At 37.1% G+C, this 12,236-nt stretch overlaps 1 protein-coding gene across 3 annotated transcripts in view; it reads left to right on the top strand.

Moving 5' to 3' along the window:
* Positions 1-10,803, top strand: part of MTR4 (RNA helicase, ATP-dependent, SK12/DOB1 protein) — a 330,317-nt gene extending 319,514 nt beyond the window's left edge. The window contains exons 13-14 of one of the 3 annotated variants that reach the window (XR_016260991.1): positions 6,973-7,082; positions 9,896-10,083. Coding sequence is in view for 1 of the 3 variants with exons in the window: in XM_089433314.1 (XP_089289440.1) it covers positions 9,896-10,160; positions 10,289-10,567 (544 nt within the window). In the remaining 2 variants the exon portion in view is untranslated. Of the gene's footprint in view, positions 1-6,972; positions 7,083-7,302; positions 7,386-9,895; positions 10,161-10,288 lie in introns of those variants that run through there. The other 2 variants (XR_016260990.1, XM_089433314.1) reach the window with 2 other exon arrangements.
* The last annotated feature ends 1,433 nt before the right edge of the window (positions 10,804-12,236 follow it).

Raw genomic sequence — 12,236 nt, 5'->3', positions numbered from 1 at the left:
AAGACAAGAGTAGGCAAGAGGACCGATATTCTTTAAGGGCTGAGAATCCAAGACAAGAATAGTCCTAGAAGGTCATACTCAGTGAACACCCGCGTGGGTATGTACCTTGAGAGACAATGATGAAGGTGCCTATAAATCATTGGTCTCGCCAGCATTGTAGCTCATGATATCATGGAGAGATGGAGCTGTTAGTCAAGGCCTTGCACTATGACAATGTTGATTGATATGATGCTATAACAGATGGATTGCTAATCAAGTTTCTCTTATGTGCATTCCTCAAGATTGAAAAATAGTGAAACACCTTCTAATGATTTATGAATACCTCCCTAGTTAAGAGGGAGTGTTGAAGAAAGTGTAACTAGGTTCGGTATTCATAAATGTATGTTTGATATTTGTATTTATTCAAGAAAAGAGAAATTATTTTTATGATATTTGTCAATGAGTTTCTTGCTCATTGAAGTAGGTCAAGCACATGTTTAAGTGCTTCTAGGAAGTCAAAGAGTCAATGTATTTATGTAAGACCCTTTGAGGGCATGTTACACTATGTATAAAATGGTATAAAGGTCAAAGGAATACCTCCAAGCAAAGTCCAAGTCCTCTCCATGCAGCAACGTCCACCAAATGAAGCAAAACGATGGAATAAATTCATGTCGGCCTAAAGATAGCATGTCGGCCTTCTAGTCAGCGTAAAAGGAGGGGCAATCCTCTAGATATAGAGGCTGTCCACTCCACTATAACGTCAAGCAACTCTCATCTGAAATCAACGAAATATATAAGTCGAGAAGAAGTGACAAAAGGACAAGTTTAAGGGTCTCCTAGTGCAGTGAAGGAAGTTGAAGAAAAAGTGAAGTTTTGGGACTGTTTCTAGCGCGAGAAAATTCACACGTGCGAAGTTAAAGAGGACAGTTTGCGAGTATAACAACAATAATATCACAATTCAAAATTCGTTAGTGTTTGGGCTAAATATTAGGCCTACAAGGCCTCCCAAGTCTAGCGAAGAAGTCCCTCTCTCTAGCGAAGATAAAAAGGACCCTAACTCTCTAAGGGTACCTTCCACACGTGGGAAAATTAGGGCTGCTGTTCAATCACATCAGTTTGCAGACATATCTCAAGTAGAATCTCGTTGGATCTAGAGAAGAGTGTCTCCACAAGCAAAGAACATCTCTTAAGGGTGAAGAAAAATATCTTATCGAGAAGCTCACATAAGCAAGGTCTATCTCTAGACAAAAATCGAAGAAAGAGGATGAAGTGCTAGAGAGCAAAGTGCCGGAAGGAGGAAGTCCATGTGCCGAGGAACATAGTGCAGAAAAGAGGAAGGACTTGACTTGTGCTTGGAAGACATCCTAGATAAGGGTCTAGGGTTTGGCACAAGGTTGCACGAAACGGGGAAACGGGTACGAGTTTCCGAAACGGGAAGCGATACGAAACGCGACCTCCCCAAATTTTGGAAACGGGGAAACGCGATATATATATATATATATATATATATATATATATATATATATATATATATATATATTAGGAATTTAAGAAATATGTGCAATCATAAAGCATATATGATACATTCTAATTTATTACATTATGATAAAATTGTCAATTGTCAATGCATAGACTATAAGTATCTAAATTTACATCTCATTTACTCTTGAATAATCACATAATGTAAATAGAAATATCCAAAATCAGCCACGAGAAATTTCTAATTTTTTGTCTCGTGGTTGATTGGGAGTCTCCTCCTACATAGTCGAATGACCTTAGTGCTCTTGATTAAATACAAGTTTCATACCCTAGTACCCTACATTCTCTTGATTATTGGGAGTCTCCCCTGCATAGAGGGCTTTGTTCTCTCGATTAAATACAAGTTCCATACCCTAGTACATGATAAAATCCAATGGAAACATTGAAATCCCCCCAATCCTGAAAAACAGATAAGTCTGTTGGATTTTGAGTAAGATCTAAAATTCTACTTTCTCCATATGAAATCCAATGACGGCGAAACCACTCTCAAACATCCTGAGTCATTTCATGGTAATGTTAAAAATTTAAGTAAAAGGATGAAAATGAAAAATAAAGGAGAATATCACTTTTACTTTAAGAATTTAACATTACCATGAACTGCATATCAACACTAGGGCAAACAAATGTAAGAGATCTACATTAGAAAAAAAAAATTAAAAAACAAATGTTTTTTTTGGGGAAACGTGGCCCGTACGGTTTGGAAACGCGTTTCCGGCTGTACGGCCACGTTTCTGTTTCGGGAAACGTGGCCGTACGGCCGGAAACGCGTTTCCAGGCCGTACGGTACGGGGAAACGCGTTCGTTTCGTTTCCCCTGGCGAAACGCCCCCTAGGGCCACGTTTCCTGCAACTTAGGTTTGGCATTGATCAATAAGAAGCTCCAATAAGAGAAAAACTTACTAAAGGGTTTTCCTCTCAAGAGAAGAGAGGTTTTGGCCCTGGTAGAGAGCCAACATCTTGTGTTCTTGTTCTTATGGTTTTGGTAGCAGTTTGATGAAGTACACACACATGCATTAATAAGAAGAAGAAGATTAAGCTAACAAGAAAAGTAAAAAGACTTCACAAATTTTTATCTAGTCAAGAAGAATAACACTACACATAATTACCCTAGGTTCTTCAACACCAAGGGGTCCATGGGATCCATGGGTTCATCAACAAGATCAAGCTCAGACTCAGGGTCGGGTTCTTCTTGAGCATCCAAGGCATCATCCTGTCTTTCAACATTAACAAGAGGAGGAGGAGTGTTTCATGCCTTTACAAGAGCTGCATCTTCATGAAATGGATAATATTACAAACTGGGCGGTTCAAACCGTAAACCGGTCAAATAGGGAAGTCTTTTGCCAAGGCCATTGAACCAGTTGAAAAAACAGGTTATCTGAATTGACCCCCTGTTTTTTTGGTCTGCCCTAGCATAACCGACTGGTTTATGATGGAACTGGCCGATTTTACCATAAATCGGTTGGTTTGTTGCCAAGCCTACCGTAGACCCCACATAATGTGGTTTTGTGAGTTTTGAAGCAATTATGAGGGAAATTTGTGGCTATGTCCCTGCAAAAACTGACTCTCCAAGAAAATCATGCCTCCCCTCTCATTTGCCACGCACATCTCAACCCTAGGAATGTTGGCGATCAATGGTAATGTTAAATTCTTAAAGTAAAAGTGGAATTTCCTTTTACTTAAATTTTAAACATTACCATGAAATGACTCAGGATGTTTGAGAGTGGTTTCGACCTCATTGGATTTCATATGGAGAAACTAGAATTTTAGATTTCACTCAAAATTTAGCAAACTTATGGTTTTCAGGATTTCATGGTTTGGGGGTTTTCAATGTTTGCATTTGATTATGTCATGCGTGAGGGTATGACATTGGCATTTGATCAAGAGCATGAAGCTCTTTAAGTACCTTGATGTTGGTGGCATTGATTGTTGAACTTTGTTGATGTTGGTGGTATTGATTATTGAACTCCTCTACCATGGCCTCAACAAAAATGTACTCTTCGCTCAAAGGAAAATAATTGGTTAGGCATGCTAAGCTTTTTCTACCACATTATAAGGTTGAGGAGATGAACGCTTCACTCAAACCAAAATCTTTGGTTAGACATATTAAACTTTTTCAATTTCTATCATATTATGCTATTGAGTAATCCAAGTCTGAAGACTTTGAGCTAGATGATGTTTATGTATCTCTTGTTGATGATCCCATTTCTAGTAGTGTTGAATCAATGATGAGTTTCATGAGTGATCATGTTGATCAGTGATTTGTAGTTTTGATGTCTAGTTTTGCTACGACTACTACTACTACTATTGAGGTTGCAAATAAGTCTTAGGAGTTCTCAAACTCTGAGCCAGTTTATTTATGTAGCTCATGTTGATGATCCCATGTCTAGTAGTGGTGATGAGCTTGATCTTGATGAGGATTGATCATGTTGATCTTTGATATGTAGACTTGTAGTACGCTAGTGGCCCCATAGCTTGTAGCAATGTTTTTGGACTCTAGAGGGCATTTATAGCCTCATTGATTATGTATTTTGTTGTTGATAGGTGTTGCACTTCGTGCCATTTTGATCTATTCACCTTTACATGGTATATAGTTGAGAAAACTTCGCATATTTTGTCTCTATTGGTTTGGAATCACAGTTTTAAATCTTAAAAATAGTTTTTTTCGTTCAAAATTAATTATTTCGTGTGTTTTTTTTTAAAACCGGTTCATTGATATCTTACCAGTCCCGGTTTGAAACACGGTTTGGTAGGTGGACCGATCCGGTCACCGGTTCCAATTTTGAATACTATGATCAAATGTTACATCACTGCTAAACTCTATAGTTCTTTGACTAGACACGTATTCTGTAAGCTATAAAATTTTCGCAATAACCAACAAACGTACCTTTCTTACCTGAAGCTTCCAACTTGGTCCTATTTTCCTCTGGCACATGAAAGTAGACAAGGCAGCCAAAGATCCTCAAGTGCCCAACCTCAGGCTTTTCACCAGTGAATACTTCTTCAGGAGTCATGTTGTTGAAGGCTCGGTGTGGAGATCGATTTTGGACATAGACAATAGTGTTAGCAGCTTCTCCTCATAGAAACTTTGGTAGCTTTTGATCATGCAACATAGCTTTGTTGCTTCCATGATAGTTTTGTTCTTTCTTTTGGCCACAACATTTTGTTCTGACTTATATGGTACAGTGGTCTCTTTCTTGATTCCAACTTCTTTGCAGAAGTCAATGAAATCATTTGAAGTGAACTCTCCTCTATTGTCACATCTGAAGATTTGATCTGCTTTCAAATTTGTTTTTCTACTAGAGCTTTGAAGTATCAAAACATGTTAAATGCTTGAATTTTGTTTTTCAAAAAGAAAATCCATGTCTTGCATGAAAAATCATCCACAAAAATTATATAATACAAGTAGCGATCAAGAGAAATTACAGGCATAAGTCCACATAAATCAAAATGTATAAGATGAAGTACCTGACTGGTTTCTCTTTTGCTTGAAAGGAATGGTCACTTTACATGCTTTCCACTTGCACACCCTTGGCAAACTCCATCATGATCCACTCTAATTTCCGACATTCTAGAAACCATCTTTCTCACATGAGGCAATTCTTTATAATGCAGATAAGCGAACCTTCAGTGCCAAAATTCACATTGATTATTGTTGTCATGAATCAACGCATGGATTGGTATTTCATTGACTTTATAAAGACTTTCAAATCTCGATCCCAGAGTGAAGGCATCTTTCATGCTAGATCTCATTGGTCAAGTGAGAACTTTTACATTTATGAAAACAACTTTCATTCCTTTGTCTTCTAAGGGAGATATATATACAAGTTTCTTTTTCAGACTAGGTACATAGAAAAATTCTTGAAGAAACATAGTTTTACCTTGATGCAGATGAAGAGAAATAAAACCGGATCCCTGTATAGGATATGTAGAGTTATCTCCAATTATGATTTTCATATCAATCTCCCTATCAACCAGATTTGAGAGAACTTCATTATAACCATGGTATGGGTGATAGATGGTATTGTAGCCTTATTCTTGTGTGATGCATGGAGGTTAGGGCAAGATCATGGAGTGCTAGATGAGTAGCCATGCTTGATGAGTGTGATGTAGGTTGTTGGCTAGGGTTTGTGAACCGTAGGGTAGAGAGGCACTATTGTGGAGATCTAGAGCATGTTGAGATGCTTTGCTTGAGGGACTTGGAGCTTGCTATGATATCATGCTTGATGGAGCTTTGTGAAATGCCTGGCTTGGGTAGGTAGTTGACATGATGATGTACTTGGAGGTATGCTTGTATGAGGTAGGTGGAGTGGCAAGCTTTGGGTAGGAGAGATTCCTAGCTTGGAGGAGTTGGAGGTTAGGGTTTGATAGTTGGTGTGATGCTAGCTTCTTGTAGTTACTTTAGCTAGGCTCAGAGGGGAATGTGGAGTAGTCCAAGCTTGTGATAAGATAGTGGTCTCTATGTACCAACTTATCAGAAATTGTTGGTATGTATTTATACTCCATCCTTATGTGAATATGAAGTGTACAGTGCTGTCTAAGCTTTCTGTACATGCAGATATTATTTACAGTGTAATTGTTGTGATAATTTGGGTAGTTAGTAGTGGTGGTCTATCATGCTTATTTGATATAAAAATAGGTGGACTTACTTGGATGAATTGACAAGCAAAGAGAAGCTGACAGGGAAGATTGTACCCGGTACAAATCTGCTATAATAAGATTAAATTTAGAACTTTTTTGTACTTGGGGATGTGCCCTCAAGTGCTGAGAATCATATCCCAAGTTTGTAATTGTTTTGATATTTGTTTCCTTAAGCTGTGTAGTTGAGTGGTTGATGGAAAATGATTTATAAGGCTGAAGGATCCGGTAACATAGTTTATATGCTAATGTAATTGATAAATCAGACTCACATTAAGGCTGAAGGTTCCTAAGGCTAAGTAGGGTTGAAACCTGAGATAAGAAAAAGTGTTGTAGGTTCCTTGTAGCACTGAACTCATGGATTTTTAAGATTCCAATTCAGCAACCATCTTCCCAACATCTGCGCCTTGTAGAAGATAGTCCAAGGTCAAGAAACCACCTATGGAAAGCTCTCAAAATGTCATCAATCAAAAGGTCTAGGATACAATTAAGGGGCTAGGGTTTCACCATGCAGTCCACATCATGAGGGCACCCTAGCATGGTTTAAATACTTTAATAGCAACCCAAAAGCTAACAAGCACACCACTTAACTTGACATTACTAGGTCTGACCATTTTTCCCCTTTACATCAAAAAACTTCTAAAAATGAACAGTGATAATATGAGAAAATTATTTTGTTTCAGCTTCTCACATTTCCAAATCTTGGGACCTGTGTCAGCACTCCATTAGACTGTTCCCTCCTCTGACTTGGAGGTAGAATTCATCATTATTCATGATTCACCTAAATAATAATCTTGTCATATCTTCTTTTCTGAAGCAGGAATCCACCCAAGCAATCTTGTCGCCATCTTTTTGACTGAAGCAACAATCCGCCTGAGCTGAAATATTGCCCTCTCTTCTCAAGAAGTGGGCTAGAATCCACCTTGACAGGTGAGAACTCAACTCATATACCCAACTGGAAATCTAAGTTACTATTTAAAAAAGATAGCCTTGTTACGAGGGTAAATAATTTTTTTAAGAATTGTGACAAATATTTGTTATGCCTACACTTTGAAAAGACAAAATTTAATTTTGACCTTCCCTTCACACAATTTCTGGTCTTGTAAGTATCATTTTGCTGCAAGAGTTATGTTCTTATTCTGCTATACAGGGGATGCTATAGAAGTTGGGCATCTATAAAAACGACCTGGAAATGTTCTACTCCAGCGATTATTGTTTCTCACAACCCAAATTCCTCCAGCTGGACACTTTCAGGTGAAATCTAAGTGTCTGTCCTATGATTTCTAAACAGGGATAATTATTTCTGGGGGTATAAGAGGGTTCATAAACATAAATAATTTCACTGCCTAATCAACCAAAACTTCACATGCTTCTGAAATATAAAGTTGTGCGTATACCTTCCCCTTTAGGCTTTTTGTTATATAGATATTAAACTTGACAGAATAAATTCTTCTGACAATATGGTCTTTATGCCTGATCAACTAGAGCATTACATTCTATCCGACAGGAAAAGTTACCCAGAAAATACCTTGGTATATTTTGTTATTCTTCCTGTTACTAGGGTTATTCTGCTTGAGATGCATATGTGGTTACATTCTTTTGTGAAAATCTATGCCACAGAAATGGCAGCATATTGTATAGAGTTGTAGACTGGTTTGTCAAGGGTTGTGTAAGCCCCTCTATGCAGCCAAGCTTTGCCAGTTTTCTTTCACAAGGTTTTCCCTTTGTGTGAGTGTATTCTATACCTTAGTATTCCCGATTCCGTGTGTGTCTGTGATTTTGTATTTTATAGTGTGTATTCTCTTTGTCTGTCATTTTGTTTCTTCTGGTGGGTTCTTTGTCTATGCCATTGGATTACCTCCTTTATGCTTGCCATTCTTCTACTCTGTTTTTCAGTTCTGTCAGTACGTAGAAGGTATGGAAACCTAAGTTACTAGGATCCACATTTGGCTACAGATATGGATCTGCCAGATATTTGAAAAGCTAGGATCCAGACCAGTTTAACCCAGGTAACATAGATTAATTGTGAGGAAAATGAGATTCTATAACAGCAACAACAATATTTATGCACTGAGCGACAACATTTATGAGATTTTATCACTCCTTGAGAGGAAAACGAGATTCAGTCCATTTGTGCTCATGAGATTTTATCACTCCTTGAGAGGAAAACGAAATTCAGTCCATTTGTGCACAGAGCAACGACATAGCGTATCTAATTTTGTAGAAGGAATTAGGGCATCAACCTTTCTATGGTTTCAGTAAGCACAAGTGCACATTAACCCTTTTTAATTATAATTTTTTTTCATGTGCTGGGTGCTTCAAGTCTGCATGATACATTTCCCAGTGGATGTTGGTTGTTTCCAAATTTGGGAGGTGGATCCTGATCCAATCTGTGGATTCATGGATCTGGAAGTTTCCACTGAGGGATATCTGGTAACACACATCTCTTCTTTTGTATGTCAAGGGTATATCTTCCTTTCAACAGGGTGTCATGATATTCATGTTCTCCTCATCCAACAAATTATGATGATGCTCTGCTCTCTTGCCGCCTTCATCGTCCGTGGTTGTGATATGCTGGTGGGCCTTGCTGAATGTGAATTGTTGTTTGAGTATGTTCTTCAATTATTGTCAGGCACTGTGTACGATTTTTTAATCTGAAATTTCTATGATATCAACTTTAAAATCAATTTTCCTTGCAACTTTTGTATTTTATTAGAAGTAAATAATAGCAATCTTCATTGATTTCAGACTTCTGTGATCCATATTGTTATTGAGAATGTCTTTCGGATTAATCACATCATTAGTTGTTGGTCGACATTTTGAACCTCCTAATGTGGTTCATCCTCAGGACAAAGATGAAAAAACAGATCTATCATTAGGTATAAATGATGTGATTAATCCAAAAAACATTCTCAATAATAGCAATCTTCTTCACTCTATAACTTCAAATATATACTTCCATGTTAGTGTTTCAAGATAAGCCCATGGTGGTAACCAAATGCAACCGTGGTGTTCATAAACACCTTCAAACAATGAAGCACATCTTCATAAGAAGATGCCAAAGAGCACGATGCATTGTGTGTGCAATGACTGTCTTGTGCATGTTGAATGAGGCTAGAGCCTCACCAATATATACTCTCAATGTTTACCACAAAGACCTCAAAGTGTAGGACTGCAATAACTGCAATAACGACTATAGTTAACAGTAAATGTAGTGGTTCCAAAGAATCATGTTTCCGTCAAACTCCCCAAGCTGGCTTTACAAGTTCATATTAAATATTCCCACATGCCATTTATACTCTCTCCCTTTGTCCAATATTGACTTGGGGCCTCCTCCAGATTATATGCTAAAACAGATTCCTGTACTTGTGCAAGAAATAGTCACCTGACTGATTTTTTAGCATTTTTAGAGCAAGGTCTCGGAGTTTAGTAAGTTCTAAATTCTGAGCACCCATTAACCTAACAATATGTCAGAAATGGCCCTTTAAAACACACTAGTTGAATTATATTCATATATTCATTAGATGAAGAAAGGATTATGAAATTTGGTGCATCTTTAGTTTGTGGTGAATGTTTACTAGTGAGCATGATTTGTAATCCTTCAAGTTTTTCATTTTAGCACAATATTTTTCTTCAATGACAACTGTGGAAGCACCTAGACTTTGGGTACCACATGATTTTTTTGTCTATTCTTAAGATGTCTCTGCTAATGATAGGCAATCCTATGGTTGTAATCAATGCAGGTATGCAACAAGTGATGACGTTGTGGAACTCAAGGGGAAGGTTGCTTGTGAAATTAGTAGTGCTGATGAGTTAGCTCTTACAGAACTCATGTTCAGTGGCGTGTTCAAGGATGCTACAGTTGAACAATTGGTTGCTCTCTTGTCATGTTTTGTCTGGCAAGAGAAATTGAAAGACAAGCCAAAAATAAGGGAGGACCTTGAAAATCTCTTGTCTCAGTTACATGACATTGCCCGAAGGATAGGCAAAATACAGCTTGAATGCAAGGTAACACCATCTTTATTTTCTGTGTTGGCCTACAAAAAATGTGCCATTTATTCCAAAGTTAATTTAAGTGTCAAGTGCATGTTTGGAAGGAACTAATATCTGTTTTCTATCTTGCGTGTTCCTTGCAGGTGCAAATTGATGTGGAAGCCTATGTGAACTCTTTCCGTCCAGACATTATGGAGGCAGTTTATGCATGGGCAAAAGGGGCCAAATTCTACGAAATAATGAAAATTACCGAGGTCTTTGAGGGTAGTTTAATTCGTGCAATTCGAAGATTGGAAGAAGTTCTTCAACAGCTAGTACTAGCTTCAAGATCTGTAGGCGAGGTTCAGCTAGAATTAAAATTTCAGGAGGCTATTACAAGAATTAAAAGAGACATTGTTTTCGCTGCATCATTGTACTTGTAGATTCTAATATAATTTAAAAAATTCAGAAAGTGGTTTAGTAACATAATTCTTTCTTATATAATTTTTATGGGGACTGATCATGTATAAATAATTTGACTGTCTATGGTTAATGGCAAATCTATAGATTTGTTTAGGATCTTCCAGCATAAAGCAAAGACATTTCCATGGTTATGGTATTAAGTAACTTATTTGCGCAGTTATGCGAATATTAACGTGTTGCGTATATATTTACAGTCTTGACAGTTCAGCTACTCTTAATATAGGTTATTAAAGTAGGTGCACTTAATTCACGGTTATAATAGTATATTATCCCGACGCCTGAGAACTACGCCAGACTGTAGATTGGTTGTACCAAGTACATTTCTTCAACAATCACTTTTTTCATGCTGCCCCCGAAACAATCTCTTTGTTCATGTGTTTCAAGAACTGGCTATTATATTAAATTTTGAATCTTATGTAACATATATATAGTATAAAATATATTATACTAATATTATTGTCTTCAAATGCTGATCAATCAGCATGCTGTTCTTGATACATTGATGAGGATAAATATCATTTATCGTTGATAATAAAATCAACACGATATATGATTATACCTTTTTAACCCCTCAGAAATGCTAAGAAATGCCATTAAATGACTTTGGAGGCAATATTTTATTAGTTACAAAAATTACATCATTTGAATTGTTTATAGACATCTTTAATTCTCCATGATATCCATGATACCAGTAACATTCTCTTATATTTTCTACGTTGAATGGTGTTGTCATTGATGCCAACATCCGTTAATGAACGCTCTTAATATTTGTCCGGATTGCAGCATGTTGGAAGCTCCAATAAAAGGATGGATGGAAACCCTAGCTCTAGGGTTTGGATTCCCTGAACAATGGACATACCCCACACTTGTTGGAGGTTTTTGAAGAAGCAGATCATTGAATTTGCTTTGGAGATCCTCGTCATTGGATTTTCCTCATCAAGTTGATTCCGATGGTATGTGGCACGCCATGAGAGCCCTCATGATTTGAGAGATATCATTGTTTGAAGATGAAGGACCCAATTCATGGGGAAAAACACCAAAGCTTGAAAGGTCATTCATTAAGAGACAAAAATATTTGTTGAAGGGGTTTAAGTTAATCGTTTGGAAATTTATTGATACATGGCCCAAAAGATTGGAGTACTTTAAAGTAAATCTAGTAATGGCCCAAAAAGTTTGAGGAGATAAAAATAATGGTAATAAAAAAAATTAAATAAGCCAAGGCTTCAAAATTCAAGCCGGCCAATAGTTTAGAAGGAACCTCGACATTCTCAATGATATTTCCTCAATATATATAAACACACCTTGTTTCCCTTACAAAAGAGAAATTGAATGCAGATTCCTTGAACAAAAAAAAAGGGATTTCTCTCTCGTCACTGTGGAGCAACATCCCATCAAAAGAGAGGCTCGAACTATTCCTTTGGTTTCTACATTGCTTTGTTATGCTACCAATTGTTGGACATACTAAGGGGGGTGAATCAATATTTCTTATCAATAAGTATATTTTTAACTTCATAGAGCATTAATTCTTATTAGCATCAGATAATCATAAACATCATTCAACAATGCAGAATAATAGAGACAATAGACACAAATTTTTAGGTGGAAACCACGTTGGGACAAAAATGACCG

This window comes from Pinus tabuliformis, chromosome 5_1 (assembly GCF_031772625.1).
Source record: "Pinus tabuliformis cultivar Carrire ecotype Pingquan chromosome 5_1, CPIR1, whole genome shotgun sequence".
In the NCBI taxonomy this organism is placed as follows: domain Eukaryota; kingdom Viridiplantae; phylum Streptophyta; class Pinopsida; order Pinales; family Pinaceae; genus Pinus; species Pinus tabuliformis.
Note: the sequence above shows the minus strand (reverse complement) of the source record. Positions and strands in the feature narration are given on the sequence as shown.